Source organism: Oratosquilla oratoria, chromosome 14, assembly GCF_046742065.1.
Source record: "Oratosquilla oratoria isolate Oo_2021 chromosome 14, ASM4674206v1, whole genome shotgun sequence".
NCBI lineage: Eukaryota > Metazoa > Arthropoda > Malacostraca > Stomatopoda > Squillidae > Oratosquilla > Oratosquilla oratoria.
This window is the reverse complement of record NC_134790.1, coordinates 24,750,698-24,774,639: the sequence shown is the minus strand read 5'-3', so window position 1 is coordinate 24,774,639 and position 23,942 is coordinate 24,750,698. Positions and strand designations below refer to the sequence as shown.

Here is a 23,942-nt window from a genome sequence, read left to right as displayed (position 1 = left end):
ACTATGTGAGGATGGAACCTTTATGACGTTTCACTTGTTACAATAAAGCTGGTGTTTATCGGATTCCCTGCTCGGGATGTGAAAAATCCTACATTGGGCAAACATCACATGATCTAAAAACCTGGATATGAGAACACCAATACAATGTCAGCCAAAACATCACCACCAACATATGTGTTGCACACAGGAACACTTGCAACCACTTGATGGACTGGGAAAATGCAGAACTTCTGGTATGTGAGCCTGACAAGATCCACAGAAAATGTTTGGAAGAAGCCATCATACAAAGAACCAACACAACTGAACAAAATAGGGACATGTTCAATATCTCACCCCACCTAATTCCTTTAATACCCATTGCCAACAAAATTTTAAGCTATCCCTACTTGTCCTCCAAAATCCCCTTTTTTCTTTCCAAAGTTGTTATCAGTAGACAATTGCTCACCCTTCTTATTTTCTTCTTCCTTTTGTTCCTCAGTTGTGAGCTAATGTCCTTCACCCAGCCAATTGTTCCATCTTACCCTTAACCTTTCCTGTTCCCAAACATTTGGTCCACCTTCTCTTTAACCTTTCCTAGTATTCAGTGACCCCCGTCACTCACACCTCCCTTCCTCTCTCCCTCCCTCCCCCCTGTTCCCCCAGTTCTTCTTATCTAATCTTAGTCATGTGTATTACAACTATGTACTTGAAAAAGCCGTAACAAGCAAAATGTTGTACTAATAAAGGCTCCGTCCTCACATGGTGTTTATATTAATCATAATGGCTTTACTTTGAATTTTCAAGTTCAACATTGCTTAGGATTTACTCTTATTTGTCTTCTAGACCTACTTTGAGATTTTCCTTGTTGAGATCACTCCGCTAATCTTGCAAGTCTTCTTCTGTTTCTGAAATAAGAATAATACCATCCCCAAATTTCAGGCGATCAAAATATTCCCCATTAATGTTTAAATGTTTCTCTTCCCAACTCAACTTTGAAAATCCCTTACAGGCAAGCTGCAAATAGCTTGAGTAAACCTATATTGCCTTGCTGAACTCCTGTCCCCATCTTAATTTTCTCAGTAACTATGTAGTCAAATTACATCAATACCTTTTACATTGATGTTCTGAAGAAACCATACAATGCATTCATTTGTACCATCTGCACATAAACTTTAGTACCACTATTTGTTCTACGGAATCAAAGACCTTTTTGTAATTTACAACACCTACACACAAAGATTTATTGCACTTTATCGTTTGACTAGATTCAATATCTGTAGATGGTCACCAGTGGATCATCCACTTTCATATCCATTACTAATTTGGAATTCAAATTCGCGACTTAGCCATTAACCTAACTCAAGATTAAGTACTATGCAGTCTTTAAAGGGTACCACAATGTTGAAAGTACAACTGAAATTTATGTAACACTTAAATGATCAAAGGTTTGCTTTTAAAGTTTTACATGGTAACTATGTTTTATGAATTAAAGCTTTCATATCATACTTTCTTCATTATATCTCTCTCAACATCAGAAAGCATACACACATACATACACACAACATGCAAGCATAACTGCTTACAAATACACATGTCGAAGAAAGAATTAATCAAAGTAAGTATAGAAAGACCTGCCCATTATCGGAGGGGATAGTCACAATTACCACCAATCTTCATGACTTCATCCTCTCATCCCCTTAAGCACTGGGAATTGCAAATATCCAGATTTACCAAGTGGTGCAGTATGTGAGGTCGATGCCAGTAAGGGCCTTGCAGGTACGGATGGCAGTATGAATGAGCACGTTTGGATCCTTCTCGGGGTTGGCACCATCTAAAGAAGGACTCCAGTAGCCTCCAATGGCCATTGTTTCGTTCTTGCCTTTCAGACCTACTAAGAAGTTTATGAGGCGAGTGGGATGGACAAAGCACTCTCGCACATCACTTGGGTCTTCACTTAAAGCACATGAACGACGAAACAGGTCTTCTAAAGGAGGAATTGCCATTAGCATCACCTGCAAAACATAATATTTAATGAGTTAGTTCATAGAAATCTTTCCATTATATCTTATAAGCATTCCATGATTTCAAACAAGACTAGTCATTCATTTGCAAATATCAACAAATTTAAATGAAAAACAACTACTAGCTTAGAAAATATGGTCTTCCTATTCATTGGCATAGAACTAATATAGATATTAAAAGCCATGTAATCTTCAATTTTTCTTGAACTTTGTCAGCAGGAATAAATCCATTCGCAAAAAGTGGTTCAAATATCTTTCCACAGAAACGGTCTTTTTTACTTGAACCAAGAAATTATGTTCTCTTCAGTTCACTTTAATAGATTCCCCATCTTTATAATGTTTCCAACTTCTATCACTGATTTCCTCATAATTATACAAAAAAATTATCCCAAATTCATAACTGGTTTCCCATCTTCCATCAATTCACAAAATGCAACTTGCGAAACAAGCAATTATGTCACCATAGTTAGCTAACATTTTCTCAGTAATACATATTCTGTAATTCCCTGTAAAGGAGAAAACACCTGTATGTGCATAATATAATACAACTTTACACAATGATGATTATTCCCTCAATTCACCAATGATTCACACACTAACTGCGCAAGTGTCGATAATTTTCAAGGTGTACATGTGGTATGGGTTCTAAGTCAAATAAATGAATATAATTATTTATCAGTTATCATTTATCTGCCACAAGTTTAAAATCTATCTATCTGTATCCTGCAGAGGGTGAGATACAGGGAACCCATCATCCATGAGGAGCTAAGATGAGGAGGAAAGGGTGGATAAGGGAAGTGGAATGGGCGGGAGTGGGTGCATGCCTTTGACTTGGCTACCTTCCTTACAAAGGGGGAAAAAAATCTCTTGGTATATAGACAGATAGAATCTATCTATATACAAAGGGCTTCCACCTTACAAGGGAGGTAGCCAAAGTCAAAAAGCACGTAATTACTCCCACCCATTTCACTCCCATCCACCACCCTTCCCTCAGGGATGACAGGTCATCCATGTTTAAAATAGTGCTTGATAATGATGAATAGGGTATTGTAAAATGAAGTGTTTAGTGTCTGGCCTTACCAAGATCAGACAATATCACTCAAGTGATTTGTGGGCCATTCCAGTGGCTGCTGTTGATTATTTGAAAGCTATCCTAAATGAGAGACCAGAAACAATGGATTGATTGATGATGATGAATATTTCCCCAAATTACCAATGATAGATTGAGGGAAGCAAGTAAATGCCTTGGTGGATTAAAGAGTGTAATGAGGAATAGACATTTGGGAATGGATGCTAAGAGGAGACTGTATGGAAGAGTGATTGTGCCAACAGCACTGTATGGGGCAGAAACATGGAACATAAGAAAGGAAGAGAGAAGGAGTTTGAATGTATTTGAGATGAGGTGTCTGAGAAGTATGATGGGGGTTACTAGGCTAGATAGAGTGAGAAATGAGGAGGTGAGGAGGAGAACAGGGGTGGAAAGGGAGTTGGGAGATAGGGTTGATGAAAGAGTATTAGGATGGTTTGGACACATGGAAAGAATGAGTGAAGAAAGACTAGTAAAAAAGGTATGGAAGGCAGATGTGGAGGAAGTGAACATGAGGGGACGTCCTAGGATGAGGTGGATGGATGGGGTGAAGGGGGCTTTGGGGAAGAGAGGAATGTCTGTTGAGGAAGGACGGGAGAGGACAGAAGATAGGGGTGAATGGAGAATGGTTGTGTATGGATGATGTGATGCATGAGGTGGAATGGGCGGGGGGATGGGGGGTGAGGTAATATGCGTGAGCAAAATTTGACATAGCCTGAAGGGATTTCTCACCCCGTCTTCTCCTTTTTTGCATGGGGGACAGAGAGGGGGGGTCACCGATTTAATGAAGCGGCCCTGCTGTGGATGTGGTGTGTCTTGCAACACTGCTTCTGACCCAGGGCAGTGGACAAGGTGCAGGGATAACCCGTCATCCAGGAGGTGCTAAGATAAGAGGGAGGGTGGAGGGATGTGGAGTGTATTTCAGGGATGGAATGGGTGGGAATGATTTTATGCCTTTTTCTTTTTGGCTACCTCCCTTGTAAGGGGGAAAAAGCCTTGGTGTATGTATGTACCAATGATTTGCACACTAACCAGACAACTACTGATCACAAATTGCTTTACTTTTTGTATATTTACATATTTGTAGTAAATGAGGTTGGAGCAGCTGTTTCTATTTATCAAAGTTTGTCTTAAATTTATTGATATAAAAGTGGGAGGTGAGCCAGTTGTTGTTTGCTGACGACACTGCGCTTGTAGCAGGATCAGAGGAGGGATTGAGGAAGTTAGTGACAGAGTTTGAGAAGGTGTGTGAAAGAAGGAAGCTGAAGATAAATGTGGGTAAAAGTAAGGTGATGAGATGTACAAGGGGAGAGAGTGACAGCAGGCTGGAGGTGAGCATTAAGGGTGAAAGACTGGAGGAAGTGGATAGTTTTAGATATTTGGGTGCGAATGTGGCAGGAAAGGGAGGAGTGGGGGTGGAGGTAGAATGTAGATTGAGAGAAGCGAGTAAATGCCTTGGTGGATTGAAAAGTGTAATGAGAAATAGACATCTGGGAATGGATGCTAAGAGGAGGTTATATGAAGGAGTGATTGTAGCAACAGCATTGTATGGGGCAGAAACATGGAACATGAGAGGAAGAGAGAAGGAGTTTGAATGTGTTTGAGATGAAATGTCTGAGAAGTATGATAGGGGTTACTAAGCTAGATAGAGTAAGAAATGAGGTGAGGAGGAGAACAGGGGTGGAAAGGGAACTGGGAGATAGGGTTGATGAAAGGGTATTAGGATGGTTTGGACACATGGAAAGAATGAGTGAAGAAAGATTAATAAAAGAAGTATGGAAGGCAGAGGTGGAAGGAGTGAATATGAGGGGGTGTCCTAGGATGAGATGGATGGATGGGGTGAAAGGGGCATTACAAAAGAGAGGAATGTCTGTGGAGGAAGGACGGGAGAGGACAGAAGATAGGGGTGAATGGAGAGGGGTTGTGTATAGATGATGCTATGATGCATGAGGGGGAGTGGGTGGGGGGTGGGGAGGTATGTGTGAGAAGAAAATTGATGCAGCCCGAAGGGATTTCTCCCCGTCTTCTCCTTTTCTGCATGAGGGGACGGAGAGGGGGGGGTCGCCGAATTTATGAAGCGGCCTTGCTGTGGATGCACTGTGTCTTGCGACACTGCTTCTGACCCAGGGCAGTGGACAGGATGCAGGGATGACCTGTCATCCAGGAGGTGCCAAGATAAGAGGGAGGGAGGAGGGTGGAGGGGAGTGGAATACATAGGAAATGGAATGGGTGGGAATGGTCGCTATACCTTTTTCTTTGTGGCTACCCCCCATGTAGGGGGAAAAAGCCTTTGGTATATGTATGTATAATTCAATTACTGTCTCAAGTTTCACCAAGTGGAACACCCACAGGCCCACAGAGAATGGCTGGCAACAATCCTCACACCCTCCCACAGGAATAAAATGGACTGTTGTGAATTGTATTAATATGAAACTGTTCAATGTTACTTGCTGAAAGTGGTAGGAGTAGGGGAGCAGTTGCCAGTTGTCAGCTCTCCATGTGTGAACAAGTGTAAGAAATATAGTTGAAGTTGATAAAGAGATCTTGGGCCCAGGCCATAGACCAAGTGTCCCTCAGGGTGTGCACCTCTTGGTGGAGGTGAGAGCGTTGATAGGTTTTGAAAATAGACAATTCTGCTGCCCATCTTGCAGGACCTTACGTACAGGTACAGGTATTTGTCTATTTACATTGTTCTGGTAACACATTTCCACTTTAGTGCACTATGTAATACTAGAAATTTATCTTCAATCACTTTTATGTTTTCTGGGCCATCTGCAATTTCAAATCCCATGCCAACAACTTGCACATCACCGAGTGGCTGCCTGATACACTAACCACTCCCACCATTTTCTACAAGTGTTTCCACCAGCACAGTCACAATGCAACATCATCTTCACTCTCCATAGGTCTTTAACATCATTCATAATGCAGTGTGTGTTTATTTGTAAAATATATTAATTTTTGTGACATGATGGGTGGTGTTTCATTTCCTTCCCATAACCATGATAGGAGTGACTCTTGGGAAATCCATTCCATTTTCTACTTGCATGAATATCTAATTGTGCAACAGCCACAAGAACACATCAACCAATCAATGATTGATGCATTCTTTTAGCCATTGTTGAATAACGAGGAGGTGAGGAGGAAAATGGGGGTGGAAAGGGAGTTGGGAGATAATGTTGATGAAAGAGTATTAGGATGGTTTGGACACATGGAAAGAATGAGAGAAGAAAGATTAGTAAAAGAGGTGTGGAAGGAGCGAATATGAGGGGGTGACCAAGGATGAGATGGATGGATGGGGTAAAAGAGGCATTGGGAAAGAGGGGAATGTTTGTTGAGGAAGGAAGGGAGAGGACAGAAGATGGAGGTGAGTGGAGAATGGCTGTGTATGGATGATACTGTGATACATGGAAGGGGGAAGGAGGGGGTGAGGGAGTATGTGTGAATTATATTTTGATGCAGCCCAAAGGGATTTCTCCCAGTCTTCTCTTTTCCTGCACGAGGGGATGGAGGGGTCCCAATTAAATAAAGCGGCCTTATTGCGGAAAAGCTATGTCTTGCTGCATTGCTTTTGACCCAGGGCAACGGACAAAATGCAGGGATGACCCATCATCTAGGAGCAGCCAAGAAAAGAGGGAAGGAGGGGAGGTGAATGGGAGTGGAGTGGGTGAGGATGAAATGGGTGGGAGTGGATTTATGCCTTTGACTTTGGCTACCTCCCTTGTAAGGGGAAAAAAGCCATTGGTATATGCATATATGTATATTGAATAAGTAGGCAAATACCTGTACCAGCCATTAGTCCCTTCCTTTATGTTGTTGGCCTGGATTACATTTTCAAACTTGATCTTTACAAGGTGTGTACGGTAATTATTTCGTTGTTTCAGGGACATGGTGTGGATAGACTCGGGTAACCACATCACTCAAAACAAAAGCAACCGATCAGTGTATGTTCATACTGTGTCCATAGAGAGCTTTACATTTCCTCATGTATGGAAAAGGCATATGGTACTTGTGTTAATCTCTGCCAGATACAGCAGCAGCAAGATATCAGAATTGCTAAAAGTGACTGAACAGTTCGTCAGGACTGTCAGGAGTTGATTTCTTCTGACTATGATTATGAAGGTGTTGCTGAGAGGAAACCGCATTCTTGACAATCAAACACCATCAGGGATGCCGAATTTGCCACTCAATAGCAAGCCATGGTTAATGAAGACCCCAGCCAATCCATGAGGTCCATTGCCAGAGCTGCAAGTGTCTGAGAGCACCGTAAGGAAGTGTTTGCATTTGTATTAGATACAAGTCACATAAGATGCATAAGGGTCAACTCCTTTCCACAAAGATGGTGGAGAACTGCTTCAAGAAGAGCATGAAGATGCTCAACAAACTGAAGCACCCTCTGGAGAACGGCATGCTCTGGTTCTTTTCAGACAAAAAGAACTTCTGCTAGGACCAGACCCACAACTCTTATACCAACAGGTGGTTGGCTGTCTGTCCCAAGGATGTGCCAAGAGTCATGAAAACCAAGTTTCCTGCAACCGTCATGGTGTTTGGGGTAGTCTGCAGCGAGGGCCAAGTCATGCCCGTTCTTCTCTCCCCAGGGTCTCAGGGTGAGCACCAAAGTGTACATCGATATCCTACAGACCCATGTTAACCAATGGATTGAGGAAGTAGCTGATGGTAGACCCTACATGTGGCAACAGGACTCAGCACCATGTCACACATCTAGGAAATCTTAGAAATGGTTTTCCGACAATTTCTTTGACTTAGTTGCCCCAGATGCGTGGCCCCCTAACTTACCTGACCTCAACCCTATGGATTATTTTGTATGGGGTGCAGTTGAACAAGATACTAACTGCACCCCATGCAATAGTAAGAATGATCTGATCCATCAGATCAAGGTTGTCTTTGCCAATCTCTCCAAGGAGGTCGTGAAGAAGGCCTGTGCCAGGTTTCAAGGATGTGTTGAGGATGTCATTGATGCCTAGTGTTGATACAGTCAGTTTTTATTTTTGCAATAAATGCATTTTCAACTAAATTGTGACTTTTTTTGTATGACCCTAAAAAATTAAATAATTACCATACACACCCTGTAGATTGAAGCATCAGTATGGAAAGCTGTACTTCATCCATCCATCCATATACCAAGGGCTTTTTACCCCTTACCAGAGAGGTAGCCAAAGTCAAATGGCATACACCCACTATTCAAGACACCTCATTAGATACATGAACAACCAAGCTAGATAATAAAGAATGCAAGCACAAACCTTAGCTGCAAATGCATGGTTGGCATCTGGTGGATCATAAATTGTGTCATTTTCTAAAACTGGGTCCACCTCTTTGTTCATAATATGAAAGGAAACAGGACGAGGAAGCTGGAACGGTCGGTGGGCTGGAAATGTGTCTGACCATAGGGGACGTGCCAGAAACACATCAGAAGGAACATACAAATTGCTGTACCTCTTTTTAAGTTCAAGTACATTGGCCTCTTTCCTGCAACAAGAGACAGAAAGCCATCACTACAATAAAAGGATTAATCTTGTACATACAGAACCCTAAACTCTACAGTGAGTTTGAATGGAAAATGATGAGACAGTAGATTTAATTTATTCCTAAAGAATCCATCCCCCACCCACTCCCATGCATTACAATATCATCCATACACAACCATTTTCCATTCACCTCTATCTTCTGTCTTCTCCTGTCCTTCCTCAACAGACATTCCCCTCTTTTCCAATGCCCCATTTTACCCCATCCATCCATCTCATCCTTGGTCGCCCCCTCATGTTCACTCCCTCTACCTCTGCCTTCCATACCTCTTTTTACTAATCTTTTTTCACTCATTCTTTCCATGTGTCCAAACCATCCCAATACTCTTTCATCAACCCTATCTCCCAACTCCCTTTCCACCTCCACTCTCCTCCTTGTTTCTCACTCTATCAAGGCTAGTAACCCCTATCATAATTCTCAGGCACCTCATCTCAAACACATTCAAACTCCTCCTCTCTTATGCTCCATGTTTCTGCCCCATACAGTGCTGTTGGCACAATCACTTCTTCATACAATCTCCTATTAGCATCCATTCCCAAATGCCTATTTCTCATTACACTAATTCTCCAAGGCATTTACTTGCTTCTCTCAATCTACATTCTATCTCCACCTCCACTCCTCCCTTTCCTGCCACATTCACACCTAAATATCTAAACCTCTCCATTTCCTCCGTTCCCTCTCCCTAATACTCACTTCCAATTTTTTGCCACTCTCTCCCCTTGTACATCTCATCACCTTACTTTTACACACATTTATCTTCAACTTCCTTCTTTCCCACACCTTCCCAAACTCTGTCTAACTTCCTTAATCCCTCCTCTCATCCTACCACAAGCGCAGTGTCATAAGCAAACAACAACTGGCTTAGCTCCCACTTTTCTCCATTTTCTTTAACCACTGGCCCCTTACCCTTATGTTTACCTCTTGCACCATCCCATCCATGTATAAATTGAACAGCTAAGGGGACATAACACATCCCTAACAAAGTCCCACCTTTACCTCAAACCACTCACTCTCTTCATTTCTGATTCTAACACAGGCCCTACTACTCTTGCAAAAACTCTTGACTAATCTTAACCCCTTGAGTACCAGATGTGTGTTTTGTGACACCTGCGTGCCACGGCTGAGTGCACCCGCCAGGAACCGAGCGTGCTCCCCATGACACGCACATGTCACAGTTATAAGCTGTGTGTATTGAGGGCTCTCAAGGCCTCGGTTTCTGAGTTATTTCTACCCACGTGGTGGCAAGTGTCTGTGTTTACAAACATAAGGCTCCAGCCATTTGTGGGACGGTTTGAAACGTTTGTTTACGTAAGGTTGACGGGTCGGTAACGAAGGGGTTAACAGTTTTTCTCCTATCCCACATATCTGCAATACCTCTCACAATGCCTTCCTGTCTACCCTGTCATAAGCCTTTTCCAAATCTATAAAGGCCTAAAAAACATCCTTACCATTTCCGAAAGTTTTCTCACACATCTGCCTTACTGCAAAAATCTGATCCATACAACCTCTACCTGTCCTAAACCCACACTGTTCCCTACCAATTATTCCCTCTGTTCCTCTCCTAATCCTTTTTATCAAAATCCTCCCATTAGCCTTCCCAACTACATTCAACAAACTGATCCCTCTGAAACTACTACACTTATACTTGTCCCCTTTTCCTCTATCACTCTACCCTCTTTTAGACAATCATTAAACAACTTCACCAGCCAGTCCACCATCACTGTACCTCCCTTTTTTAGACACTCCACATGACACCCATCTAACTCAGGTGCCTTACCTGCTCTCATCATTTAAACAGCTGTCTTCACCCAATCCTTCCTTATTTCTCCTCCATTTTCCTCACTCATCACTGCCATTCTCTTAGCGCTTCCCACTGCAACTACTTTTCCCTCCCTGTCCGCCTTCACATTTAGCAACTCCCTAAAATACTCTGCCCATCTTCAATTATCATATCTCCATCTGCACCTTTTATCTTTTTTGTTTATGTCATTTGCAAACTTATTAAAATCACTACTATTCTAATTGTCCAAGTTGTTTTTATTTATAATGAACAATAAGGGACCCAAAACTGAGCCCTGAGGACCTCCACTTATAACACTCTATTTGGATTTTACACCATTAATAGTGACCCACTGTTTTCTGTTACTAATCCATGCTCTAATCCATTCAAACACTTTTCCTCCTATGCCATGGGCTTTGACTTTATTTAGCAGTCTCTGGTGGGGCACTTTGTTGAATGCTTGGCTAAAATTAAGGTAAATAACATTAACTATCACTGTTATCTGCTGCCTTGTAGACATTAGTGTAAATGGATATACAATAAGTTACAAATGACCTTTCCTTGGTGAACCCATGCTGCGAGTCTCAAATCAAATTATGCCTCTTGATGTGATCCCTGATTCTATTTCCTATCAATAATTCCAGCATACCTATGACTGACATCAAACTGATGACTGGGGTGTCTTCACTTCTTTATAGATTTGCTGTGGGAAGGGCATTTATATACCATTGGCAAGCAAAACATTATTGTGAACAATTGCCAGTTGTGTATTAGCTACATAAAAAATAGTGGAAAACTTGTGATATCATGTGTAACACAGAAATAATTTGTTACTGAGGTGTCACAAGTTCAATATATTGAGCATTAATTCTATAATAAATTTTTATAATAGTGCTGTGAAGTGAATTAGTGTAACATGTTTACTTCATATATTTATTTGATTGGGTTATACTGGTTATATATGGGTTATAAGTTATATTGAGCCTAACTTCAGAAATATCTACATTTTTCAAACTTCTAATAGTTATACCCTCACTCTTTGAGGCTTTACTATATCACATTATTGAAGTAGTATCATAAAGGTATGCATTACAGTATGGAGACACAAGTGAAATGGAAGGAAAAATGTAAGGGGAGACAAAGATATGTCTATGACAGGTGAAAAAATTAATGAAAATAAATATCTGAGATAAAAATACAATATAAATGCAACAGCCAGAGCAAAACAATAAATAATCATTAACTTACATGTGAAGCATAATCTTAGGAACTTGCACGTTATATCGTGGAATTATCCGAGGCCTTCGTCTGGGTGGCGGTGATCTTGATCGGCCTCTACTACGACTCCGCTTTCTACTTTCTCTCTTTTCTTCTTTCTCTTTGTCCTCTCGTTCTCGTTCTCTCTCCCTCTCTCTTCTTTCATTGTGTCTCTCTCTCCGAGGTGATCTTGCACGAGCACTTCCCACCGGTATGCGCGAGGTGAATCCAGTACTACTATTTGAATTATCTTCCAGGGTACAAAATGACAAACTGGAGTTAAGTACTAGTTCTTCCATTTGATCATTCTCATCACTGTATTATTATACCACAGCACTTATACAACATGAATACACATAAAAATTCTCTGCAAGCCTACCTGGACTCTTACCATTATTGAAGGTAGGGGGAGGCACTGCATTATAAGAACCGGTTCGACTTTGTTCTCTACTGGCTGAAGATGCACGACTTGCTTGTGTTGTTACTGGATTTGGGCCAGGAATGACTTGTACCCGATTGGCATTCCATTTGAAAGGCATATTAGGGTTGTATGATGCCTCCACCAGCACCCGATCTCCTACTTTAGGTAATTGGCCCTTGACACAACTGCTTGGGTTTCAAAGGTAACAAGTTAGGCAATTGTTTAAGAATTCTGGGGAACATGTGCCACATTACTGAAAAAACAAGTTAAAAGAGCTCCACACCTTTGAGGTTAAAGGCTTTATTACTTTACATTCCACTAGACCAAAAGGCTGTATAATTTGTACACTCCACAAGGATATTTCCTGAGTTCTGGATTCAAATGCCAGATTACAAGCTGTTTGAGTTCTTAACAGTGACTAACTGAACCACATTTTATCTACTCTTGATTGACAAAAACTGCATGCAGAAACCTTAGTAGTTATCCTGAACTCCAGTGCTGCATTTTGATTAACATCATGTGTGCATGCGTGCACACACACACATAAACACCAATCATATATATATATAAATGACTCTTCCCCTTTACATGGGAAGTGGATGTGTCAAAAAAGTACACATCTACATCATCTATATAAAAACCAAGAGCTTCTCCCCTTTATAAGGAAGGTAGCAAAGTCAGAGGGACATAACTATTCCCACCCATTACACTACCATCTACCACCCTTTCCACCCCTCCCATCTCAGCTCCTCATGGATGATGGGTCATCCCTGCATCTGCATCTGCCAACTGTCAAATGCAATGCAGCAAGACACAGTATAACCACAGCAAGGCCACTTCACTTAATCAGCGACACCCCCTCTACATCCCCTCATCCAGAAAAAGAGAAGACGGGGAGAAATCCCTTCAGGCTGTATCAAAATATCATTTACACATAAGCACCCTGTACCCCCAATCCCTCCCTTCCTTGCATAACAGTATCATCCATACACAGTCATTTTCCACTCATCCCTATTTTCTGCCTTCTCCCTTCTTTCCTCAAACAGACATTCCCCTCTTGGTCAACAGCTCCTTCATCCTATCCATCCATCCATCTCATCCTCAGTCATCCCCTCAAGTTCACTCCCTCTACCTCTGCCTTCCACTCCTCTTTTAATAATCTTTCATCACTCATCTCTTCCATGTGTCCAAACTATTACAATACCATTTCATCAGCCCTATCTGCCATCTCCTTTTCTACTCCCACTCTCCTCCTCACCTCGTTTCTCACTCTATCCAACCTAGTAACCCCTACCATACTTCTTAGACATTTCATCTCAAATACATTTAAATTTTTCTTCTCTGCTTCTCTTAATTTCCAAGTCTCTGCCCCATACAATACTGTAGGCACAATCACCCCTTCATATAATCTCTTCTTTGCATCCATTCCCAGTTCCCTATTTCTCATAAAACTTTGTAATCCCCCCAAGGCATTTACTTGCTTCTCTTAATCTACAATTTATCTCCACCCTATCTTTCCTTTTCCTGCCACATACAACCTCAAATACCTAAACCTATCCACTTCCTTCAGCCTCCTTTTAGACTTAATTTCAACTCATTGTCACCCTCTATCCTTGTACATCTCATCACCTTGCTTTTACTCACATTTACCTTCAACTTTCTCATATCACATACCTTTCCGAACTCTATCATTGCCTTAATCCCTCCTCTGATCCTGCCACAAATGTAGTGTCATCAGCAAACAACAACTGGGTCACTACCCCTTTTTCTCCATTTTTTTTATCAATTTCCAGTCCCCTGCCCATTACCCTCACCTTTACCTCCCACACCACCCCATCCATGTACACACTGAACAGCCATGGCAACATGACACATCCCTGATGCAGTCCCACCTTTACCTCAAACCACTCACTCTCTCCATTCTCCATTCTAACACAGGCTCTACTACTCTCATAAAAACTCTTGACTGCCCTTAACAGCTTTCCCCCAATCCCATATATGTGCAAAACCTCCAACAGTGTCTTCCTGCCCACCCTGTCAATAAGCCTTTTCCAAATCTATGAAAAAAACTCCTTTTTCCCAAAGCTTTCTCACATATCTGCCTTACTGCAACCCCTACCTGTCCTAAAACCATGCTGTTCCTCTCCTAAACATCTCAATTAAAACCCTCCAATAAGCCTTCCTAACTACACAAAAAACAGATCCCTCTGAAACTACTACTCACATTTGTCCCATTTTCCCTTGGAAAACAGAACTATACAGGCATTCCTCCAGTCCTCTGGCACTCTACCCTCCCTCACATGCATTAAACAGCTTCACTAGCCAGCCCACTATAACTGTACCTCCCTTCTTCTGACTCTCCACATGACACCCATCTAATCCAGGAATATTACCTGTTCTCATCATTTTCAGAGCTAATTGCACCTCACCTTTTCTTATTTCACTTACATTTTCCTCTTCCATCACTGTCATTTTCTTAGCACCTCCCACTGCTATTATCAATCCCTCCCTATCCTCCACATTCAACAGCTCTCTAAAATATGCCACCCATCTCCTTACCACCTCCCCTTCCGTTAAAATGTCCATCTGTGCCTTTTACCTTTTCTTCTCTACTTGACTCACCTCCCCTTCCTTGTGCATCATAAGCAAATAAAATCCATTCAACTACTCCTCCTATCTTTGCTAAACCCACACTGTTCCTCACCAATTACTCCCTCTGTTCCTCTAATCCTTTCAATCAAAACCCTCCCATAGGCCTTTTCAATTACACTCCTTTCCTGTATACAATTAGATAAATACACGAAACACGCACATAAATATACCAAAAGGATTCATCTCCCTTAAAAGAGTAGCCAACCAAGGAATGCTCCAACCCTCCTCCCATCATATGTATATAAAGATAAAGTAATTTAACGATAAAATTGCTCAAGCTAAATGCAATCTTCACCTGGTTTGAAAAAACACATCTTCATCCACAAAGCCAAAATCGGCACAAAGTTTTGTGATTGTTCCTGTGAATACTCGTTGCTTCTGTGGTTGCTGTGGAACATTGTTAGCTGCAGCTGGAGGATTGAAAGACCCAGGTGGTGCAAGTGCTCGTGGTGTAGGATACGATACTGTTGTCACCTAGTTTTGGTTTCATTTGTGAAAAAAAAAATTAATAAAAAATTAACTACAATGTACATTATACAAACATATCTTCTTATCACTATGAGGGAAACACAGATATTACTCTTGATATATACTTATACCAATGGCAGATGCCTACACAATTATCAATTATAAGCTTTGACAAAATAACAGTTCACATTTTTTTCTTAATTCAACAAAGCTTCACCATACCTGTGCCTGTATTTGTGGCTGGATCTGTGAGTTTGTCAACTGCGTTGGATTGACCATACCAGGAGGTTGAAGTGTTTGTGTAGTGATTGGTGGTTGGCCCATTAGGCTTGCTCCAGTGGCTGGCTGTCCTACAGGAGCTGTGGGGATGGTTGGTTGTCCAAGAGACTGAAGTCCTCCCAACCCTGGGGGCTGAATCATACTCTGCTGCACTGGTGTATACTGTGGCTGCTGAGGTGCTCCCCCTATCACCAATTGCTGGTGACCTGGGCCAGCTTGTGGGGTACCAGTCACAGGGTGCTGCCCCAGTAAGGAGGTCTGAACCTGGGGTGCCGCCTGGGCTCTCTGTTGCTGCCATGGTGGTGGTACCTTGGCATTGCCAAATTGTGCCATGGCACTAACTAACTGCAAGTAACAAATTTATCTATTAACTACAAATCATTTTTATGTTTACAATATTATCCCATATCCCCCCCAAACATTCATTCACTCTCTCCACTTTCTTCCTCTCTCTTTGCTTCTTGCCCTTCCTCACATAAGTAGAGGGCTATAGTTCAAGTGAAACAGTTAGACCTGCTTAGAATTCTATCCTTAATGGCAAGCCAATATGGGAAAGGCACAGAATTCTCCAGGATTAGTGACGGAAACCAATAATGACACTAAGCAGGAGTACAGCAACATTTTTTCTTTTTTATTATGCATACTTAACTCCATTTACCTAACTGTAGATTGGGGAACTGCACAAGAGGACATGGGTTATCCCATAAGAGTAGTACCAGCACCACTGACTGAGAGAAGGAGATTGACAGAGAACATCCCAACATCTGGTTGCTAATGTGTTGAACCACACTTTATATATATAAATATATATATAATATATATATATATATATATAATATATATATATATATATATATGTATATGTATATATACATATATATATATATGTATGTATATATATATATATGTATATATATACATATATACATATATATATATATATATATACATATATATATATATATATATATATATATATATATATATAATATATATATTAGGTCAGCACTCTGGTACCTGCCTTCCCACACCACCTCCTAGCTAGACATGAAAACTAACCCAGCTTTATGCACATATCCTATATATATACAAAACCTATATATCAATCACATACATCACCATCATGCATGCTTCACATGCCACATGGGTCCATCTAACATGCACCACAATTGACAATGCAGTCACACATAATTGTTGAAACTGTGGCCACCATACAACACACACACAAACACAAGCAGTGCAGTGGTACCATTTTCAACCGTTAATTCAGTGATCAGAATTTGAGTCCTAAGGCTGAAATAAATTCAGTATCACAGCATTGCAATCCAGCACTCTAATTCTGGCAGAAAAGGAGTTTGGGGTGTGAGTATATAGGGCCACAGCATTACCCATATCAAGGGCCATATATGAGCTCTCCTCCAGAAGGGTAATAACTGTCAATCATTAGTCCAATACAAGATCCAAGACCATGGTGAATCGCCCTCTCATACACACACACACATACTTTAGCAGGAGAGGGAACCCAACGAGCATTGCTCCTATTCCTGTATACTACAATTAGGTAATACACACACCTCAAATTATATGAATTTGAGGCTAGGTATGATAAAGTGGAGAGTACGAGATGGAACCCAACAAGCATTTCTCCCATTCTGGATCCTACAATTAGGTAAATACACACAAACATGCCAGTACAAACACACACTCTAAATATACTACAAATAAAAATTATTGATACCACAAACACACAGAACTGTTCCAATTCTTACAAACACAATATACACATTATACTAATACATTGAACTAAACTAACACCACAATTCACACTACTCACATTCATTGAATAGTGTACACACCAGTTAGAAGATTACACACAAGACAAAGGTACTATTATTGCACAACAACATACATTCTCTAACAAATGAAACAAAACAAACACTAACAAATAACAAAACAGAAGCAAGCATAATCCATTGATAAAGAAAAACATTTATAACTTCACAAATATCTATATACAACCCACCACATCAGCATCCCCCCCCACATACACACAGACTCAGGGTTACACACCTCAATCCCAACCTCTCAACTCGCTCATAAACTAAATACTTGCAGGTAACACGAATGCACATCACCCAGTTTGGCTAAGCACACAAACTGCAGACCAAAGAGGCTATAAGATACTAGGACAACACCCATCCAAATTTACTAAATTCCAGTAAACACAACACCTGACAACCTTCTCAACATAAGAAAGAAACATCACTTGACATGACAGTGTGTGCATCCTTCCTCCAAACACAAATAACATGGGAAACTATACATGAATTCCCCTGACACCATTTCCCAACAGAGATCACCATAGAACCAGATGGAAAATTAAGTCCTACATAAAAGTGAGCTTTCATAAACTACAAAAAGCAAATTGGCCAAACTGGAATTGCCGACCCTGGAACAAAGAAGACAACAAGGGGGCCTACTAGCCATCTACAGGATTATGAAAGGCAAGGAACTCCTTCATAGAGAGGACTTATTAAAGTGGGATGAAGAAAAAAAAAAGAGGACATGCAAAGAAACTCAAAAAGGACAGCTACAGAAGAGACCTGAAAAAGAATAGCTTCCCACACAGTGATAGATATCTTGAACAAACAAGTGTGTGCAAACACCATACAAGAACTTAAGAACAAACTTGATCTTGTGAGATACAAAAACACGTTACCATGAACCTTCCCGTAAAATACAACTAGGTAAATACAGAATAGAAAAGAAATAGACCAGTTTCCACCCATTGACAGGTTATGGATGAGATAGCAGTAATCATTCTGAAAGGAACAGATACATTCCAAGAAGCTTAAAATATATATATATATATATATATACATATATATATATATATATATATATATATATATATATATATATATATATAAATAAATAAATAAAATATAAACTCAACTACACACAGGATATAACAGAGACCTTCAACAGAAATTAAATGGCCAAACCCTTCCATTAGAGGAGAATGGAGAAGATGGAGAAGATGGAGAAGAAGAAGCAGCAGTCTCACTTTTGATACATGACAAGAAGAAAATATACTAAGATTTTGCAAATACAATCTTTGGACAAGAGAAAGAAAATACAACCACAGTCTTAGGAACCTCACTTTATCATGCTTCCAAACCATGGTTCCCTACAATCCTCCCCATAGAACACTACACAAAAATCATAGATCCATAATTCTATGTACAAATATCTGGCAAGAATCATACTGGCACAATTATGCTTAGGACACCATCCAACACTGAAACAGTACCATCACAGAATTGGGCTGGCCAGATTCAAATTGCCCCTGATGCAACCACCACACAGAGGACACAGAACACCTCATACTACAATGCCCCACATAAACAATCCCTAGACAACAACACAATGTACAGTGAACCTCTGCCTATTAGCAACTCCCCATTCACAACCCTGCCTATCCTCAACTTTTTCATGGAACTTAACTAATGTGTATTCAGGATTCTCCTGCCTATCTGTGAGGCCTACAGATCTTGGGACTAGTACTTGAAACTTTTTTTTTTCTAATCTAAACCTTAAAAACTATAATTATAAAATCTATGAATATATTTATTAATTAAAAACAGGCAAAATAGCAATATACTGCACAAACTAATATTAGATTTAAATATAAAAAATAAAAATGTGGCATAGGATACCAGCATCTCCAGCATCAATATCTCAAAATGCAGTGTGTTATTAGTAGGTTTACACAACCCAGAAAGCAGATATAGTTTAGGTAACACCTGTTTAGAGAAAACTAATTGCGAGAGAGACTCAAGTGCTAGTATGTCATGACCTTCAATCCAGGAAACAGTGCATTAGTACCAGGAAGAGTTAATAGAGCATTAGGTTTCATTGCTAGGACATTGCAGAGGTAAACCCATCCTTGACCATGTATACAGTTTTGGTCTTTGTCCTATAGAATGGATGTTAATTCATTATACTTCTTCCATTATCTGGTGACCCATAGGATGTGGCTGGCAAAACCAACAGCGTTGCCATGTCTAAACCATCTCCAAAGAAAACGGGGGAGACACCGCGCATCAGGTTGGGAGCCAAGGCAACGTTGCCTGACCTGAGATGCCACATCGTTTAACAAGTCTCTTCTTTTCTTTACATGTATAACAATTACTCATATCACCTACCATTTAATGATAAAATCAATATGCATTTAGAATATTCCATGTTAACATACTCGGGGTAGTGGACAGCTTCTATGTGCTGAATGTTTTGATTCAGTACGTGACAACATGGCACACAACACCTTGTGGGTCACAAGATAATGGAAATAGTATAGAATAAGTACAGAGGAGAATGACCAAAATTATACATGCATTTAGAAATATATCTTACAAGGACGAGCTTAGGCACCTTAATTTACATTTTCTGGAAAGACACAGAGTGCAGGGTGATCTGATAGAGGTGTTCAAGTGGATCAAGGGCTTTAACAAGGGTGATCTAGGCAAGGTCATTATATTAAAACAACAGGGCAGGACTCGCAGTACTGGACAAATTAAGATTTAAGAAGAAAATAGGCAAGAACTGATTTACCAATAGTGGTCAACAAACAGAAAAGACTTAGTAATCATGTAGTGAGTGCTGAAACTATAGGTTGTTTTAAGAGAAAGTTAGATAACCTTATGGATGGGAATGATAAGTGGCAATGTACATGAACTGCCTAGTGTAGGCCTCATGGTCTCTTGCAATATCGTATGTTCTTGGCATGATATTGGCTGGTGACTTGAGAGTAGCCAATCGGGTTCAAGATTCAATTAATCTTTCATTAATAGTGAGTACAGGTGTATTTTACAAAAAATTTATAAAAAAAATTATAATATTCAAAAAATAACTTTAAAAATAGAGTACTAACATTTATCTACATCATAAAACAATATAAAAGTGTTAAAACAAGGTTTGCGCTATAAAACATGTATTCTAAGGTATTTTTAAGGAGTGTATCCACTATCCATGAATTTTGTTGTTCATATGGGGTCAAGGAACCTTACCCTTGTGAATAACGGGGATCAGTGTATCTTCCCTGAGTGACTTAAGAACCCACCTGGAGGCTGTTGCCAACTACCTAAGGGCCACAGGTCTTCTGCAAGAGAGACCACCAGGGGTAACAGATTGACTAATTGAATGCACAAGCACTCAACACCTACTCACCCATCTCATTATGTCACATAATCACAACCAAGTGAACACAAGAAAAATATAGCAGCATACTACTCAAATGTGTACAACGACCTACCACGTATACCTTACAATATGTCCATACATAAAAAAATCCACACTCGGATCACAACAGAAGCTCAAGTCCAACTACCATACTCCCTATTACATCAACTCCCCCTACTGCAACAAGCATTAGGCCGAGAGAGAGAGAGAGAGAGAGAGAGAGAGAGAGAGAGAGAGAGAGAGAGAGAGAGAGAGAGAGAGAGAGAGGAAAGAAGAGAGAGGAAAGAGAAAGAAGAGAGAGAAAGAAGAGAGAGAGAGAAAGGAGAGAGAAAGAAAGGAGAGAAAGAAAGAAGAGAGAAAAAGAAGAGAAAGAAAGGAGAGAAAGAAAGAAAGAAGAGAGAGAGAAAGAAGAGAGAGAGGAGAGAAGAGAGAGGAGAGAAGAGAGAGGAGAGAAGAGAGAGAGGAGAGAAGAGAGAAGAAGAGAGAGAAGAGAAGAGAGAGGGAAGAGAAGAGAGAAGAGAGAAAGAAAGAGAGAGAGAGAGAGAGAGAGAGAGAGAGAGAGAGAGAGAGAGAGAGAGAGTGAGAGAGAAGAGTGAGAGAGAAGAGTGAGAGAGAAGAGTGAGAGAGAAGAGAGAGGAGAGAAGAGAGAGGAGAGAAGAGAGAGAGAGGAGAGAGGAGAGAGAGAGGAGAGAGGAGAGAGAGAGGAGAGGAGAGAGAGAGGAGAGAGAGAGAAGAGAAGGGAGAGAGAGAGGAGAGAAGGGAGAGAAGGGAGAGAAGGGAGAGAAGGGAGAGAGAGGAGAGAGGGGAGAGATAAGAGAGAGGAGGGTGAGAGAGAACACTAGCAGACTTGCATTTAGGTCACTCTACAGCTTTCCATATAGATGCATAAATACTTGGAATACCTCAGGTGATAAAGCCCAAGCTGGAACTATACATTAATTCAAATCTATACAGGTAAACGTCGACTTACGATGGCATTAGGTTTCGATAGAGCCATCGTAAGACGATCTCATCGTAAGTCGATCCCCACTCTGTTCCGTGGTCACTGTACCTAGCCTACCTGTATATTAACCACCAGAGATACTGAATATAGCCTATTAAACATGTACAGTAGTTTATTTAATTATTTTTATCCTTTTTACCATATTCAAACACTATAATATGTATTTTCAGTACGGAACTTAAATCTCGCGGGCAGCAGCCAATGCCAGCTGTACGACGTGACGTAATAATACTCGCATCATAAAATATAGTCACCGCTTATATCGATCGTTCTCTCTTTCACCCGCGAATTTTGAAAACCACAGAGAATGGGATTTAGGGCACATTTGAGAGAATGTAAAAACACAGGGGCGACTACAATAAATATAATCAAGACGCCGATATGGCAGCGTCGCGAATCCACTTGCTCCTCATGACGCCTACGTGTGCGGCACCGTATGGAAGGGGTTAAATTATCATATCGTCGTCGTCGTCATCGTAAAGTCGAACAATCGTAAGTCGCGGCCATCGTAAGTCGACGTTTACCTGTATATGATAACTGGAAATCAACAATATAGACTAAGTTGAAATTGACAATGAATTTGAGATTAGGGATGATAAATTGGAAAGTAGAAGATAAGATCAAACAAGTATTACTCCCTTCCTGCATACTACGATTAGGTAAACTCACACACACACACTTTCGTCGGATGGACGGCAAGAATTGGAATTCCGAAGAAAAAGGAAAATCTACGTGGATCTCAATGTCAAGGAAGTACCTTATTGTATCTATAGGGAAGGGGAAAGCTCGTGGTGTAGTGGGAAAGTGATAAAAAAGGAGAAGGGGAGGGATTATTGAGGGAAATGGAAGGAAATGTGGAAGAGGGGGACATGGTCCAGGAGGCCAGGCGTCTTGTAAACAAAAGACGGACCAATGATTTCAGTGATGACGGGATCAACAAAAATGTAAAGATTAGAAATATAGATAAGAGCAGCACAGTGGAAGGTGATGCTAATAGTTTCCAGGGATTTAAAGAGGATGGGGGGGATACCAACCTCCCCCGATTAGCAAGACTAGAGGAAAAACTTGATAAAATGACCAAGATTGCGCAGGGAGTTGAAAGATTGGAAGGACTAGAGAAGGCGAACAAAAACTTAACTTTAGAAATAGAAGAATTAAAAAGACAGTTAAAAGAAGTTAAAGAAGAGAATGAGGAATTAAAGAGGAATAATAGAGACAATAAAGAGGCCATAGCAAAGGAAGCACAGGGCTGGAAAAAAATCCAAGAAAACAGTAAAGTTGCATTTACTGACATAATTAACCCCTTCCATACGGTGCCGCCTACGTAGGCGGCATGAGGAGCAAGTGGATACGCGAGGCTGCCATATCGGCGTCTTGATTATATTTATTGTAGTTGCTCCTGCATAATGACATACTCTCTAAACTGTCTTCATCACATTTTCTATGGTTATCAAAATTCACGGGCGAAAGAGAGAGCGATCAATATAAGAGGTGACTATTTTTTATGATGCGAGTATTATGACGCAACATCGTACATCTGGCAGCTAATGCTGCCCGCGAGATTTTGGCCCGTAGTGAAGTGGTTAAGCAACAAATGAAAGAACAAACTGAAGACTCAGTTATTAAAGTGATGAGACAGAAGGAGAATATAGTAAGAGACTTAGCAGACAAAAAGAAATGTATAATTATATTAGGAATGGAAGAGAAATTTAACCAAAATAGAACCACAAGAATTAAAGAGGAAAAAGAAAAAGTAAACAGTTTACTAGAATTAGTTCAGGAAGATGAACCTGAAATCATGAAACAAATTGAAGAGATGTTTAGACTCGGAAAATATAGTACAGATAAGACCAGACCAATTAAGATTAAATTCAGGTCTCAAACAACAGCAGAGAATATCTTAGCAAAAACAGGGAAACTAGCAGCAAGTGAACAATATAAAAAGGTATGGATAAAAAGAGAAATGAATAAAGAGGAAAGAGAGGAAGAAAAAATGAAAAGGCAAGAAGCTAAAGAAAAAAAACGAGAACAGAACGGAGTCAGAAAAAGAAGAATTCTATTGGAGAGTAGTGAATATGAAAGTGAGGAAATGGACCATAACAGAGAGAAACAAAAAAGAAACAGAAAATAAAATGAAAATAACAGAAAGTTAAGAGTGTCCTACACAAATATAGATGGATTAATAACAAGACTGAATGAACTGAACG

The 23,942-nt window shown here is 40.4% G+C and overlaps 1 protein-coding gene across 10 annotated transcripts in view; it reads right to left on the bottom strand.

Moving 5' to 3' along the window:
- LOC143032801 (cell division cycle and apoptosis regulator protein 1-like) overlaps positions 1-23,942 on the bottom strand; it is an 82,013-nt gene that overhangs the window by 42,577 nt on the left and 15,494 nt on the right. For 6 of the 10 annotated variants that reach the window (XM_076197857.1, XM_076197853.1, XM_076197860.1 and 3 more), the window contains 6 exons: positions 15,435-15,836; positions 15,040-15,218; positions 12,051-12,280; positions 11,663-11,921; positions 8,352-8,577; positions 1,711-1,991 (listed from right to left, as the gene is read on the bottom strand). In XM_076197857.1, the coding sequence (XP_076053972.1) occupies positions 1,711-1,991; positions 8,352-8,577; positions 11,663-11,921; positions 12,051-12,280; positions 15,040-15,218; positions 15,435-15,824 (1,565 nt within the window). In that variant the 5' untranslated portion in view covers positions 15,825-15,836. The remainder of the gene's footprint in view (positions 1-1,710; positions 1,992-8,351; positions 8,578-11,662; positions 11,922-12,050; positions 12,281-15,039; positions 15,219-15,434; positions 15,837-23,942) is intronic. The other 4 variants (XM_076197855.1, XM_076197861.1, XM_076197854.1 and 1 more) reach the window with 2 other exon arrangements.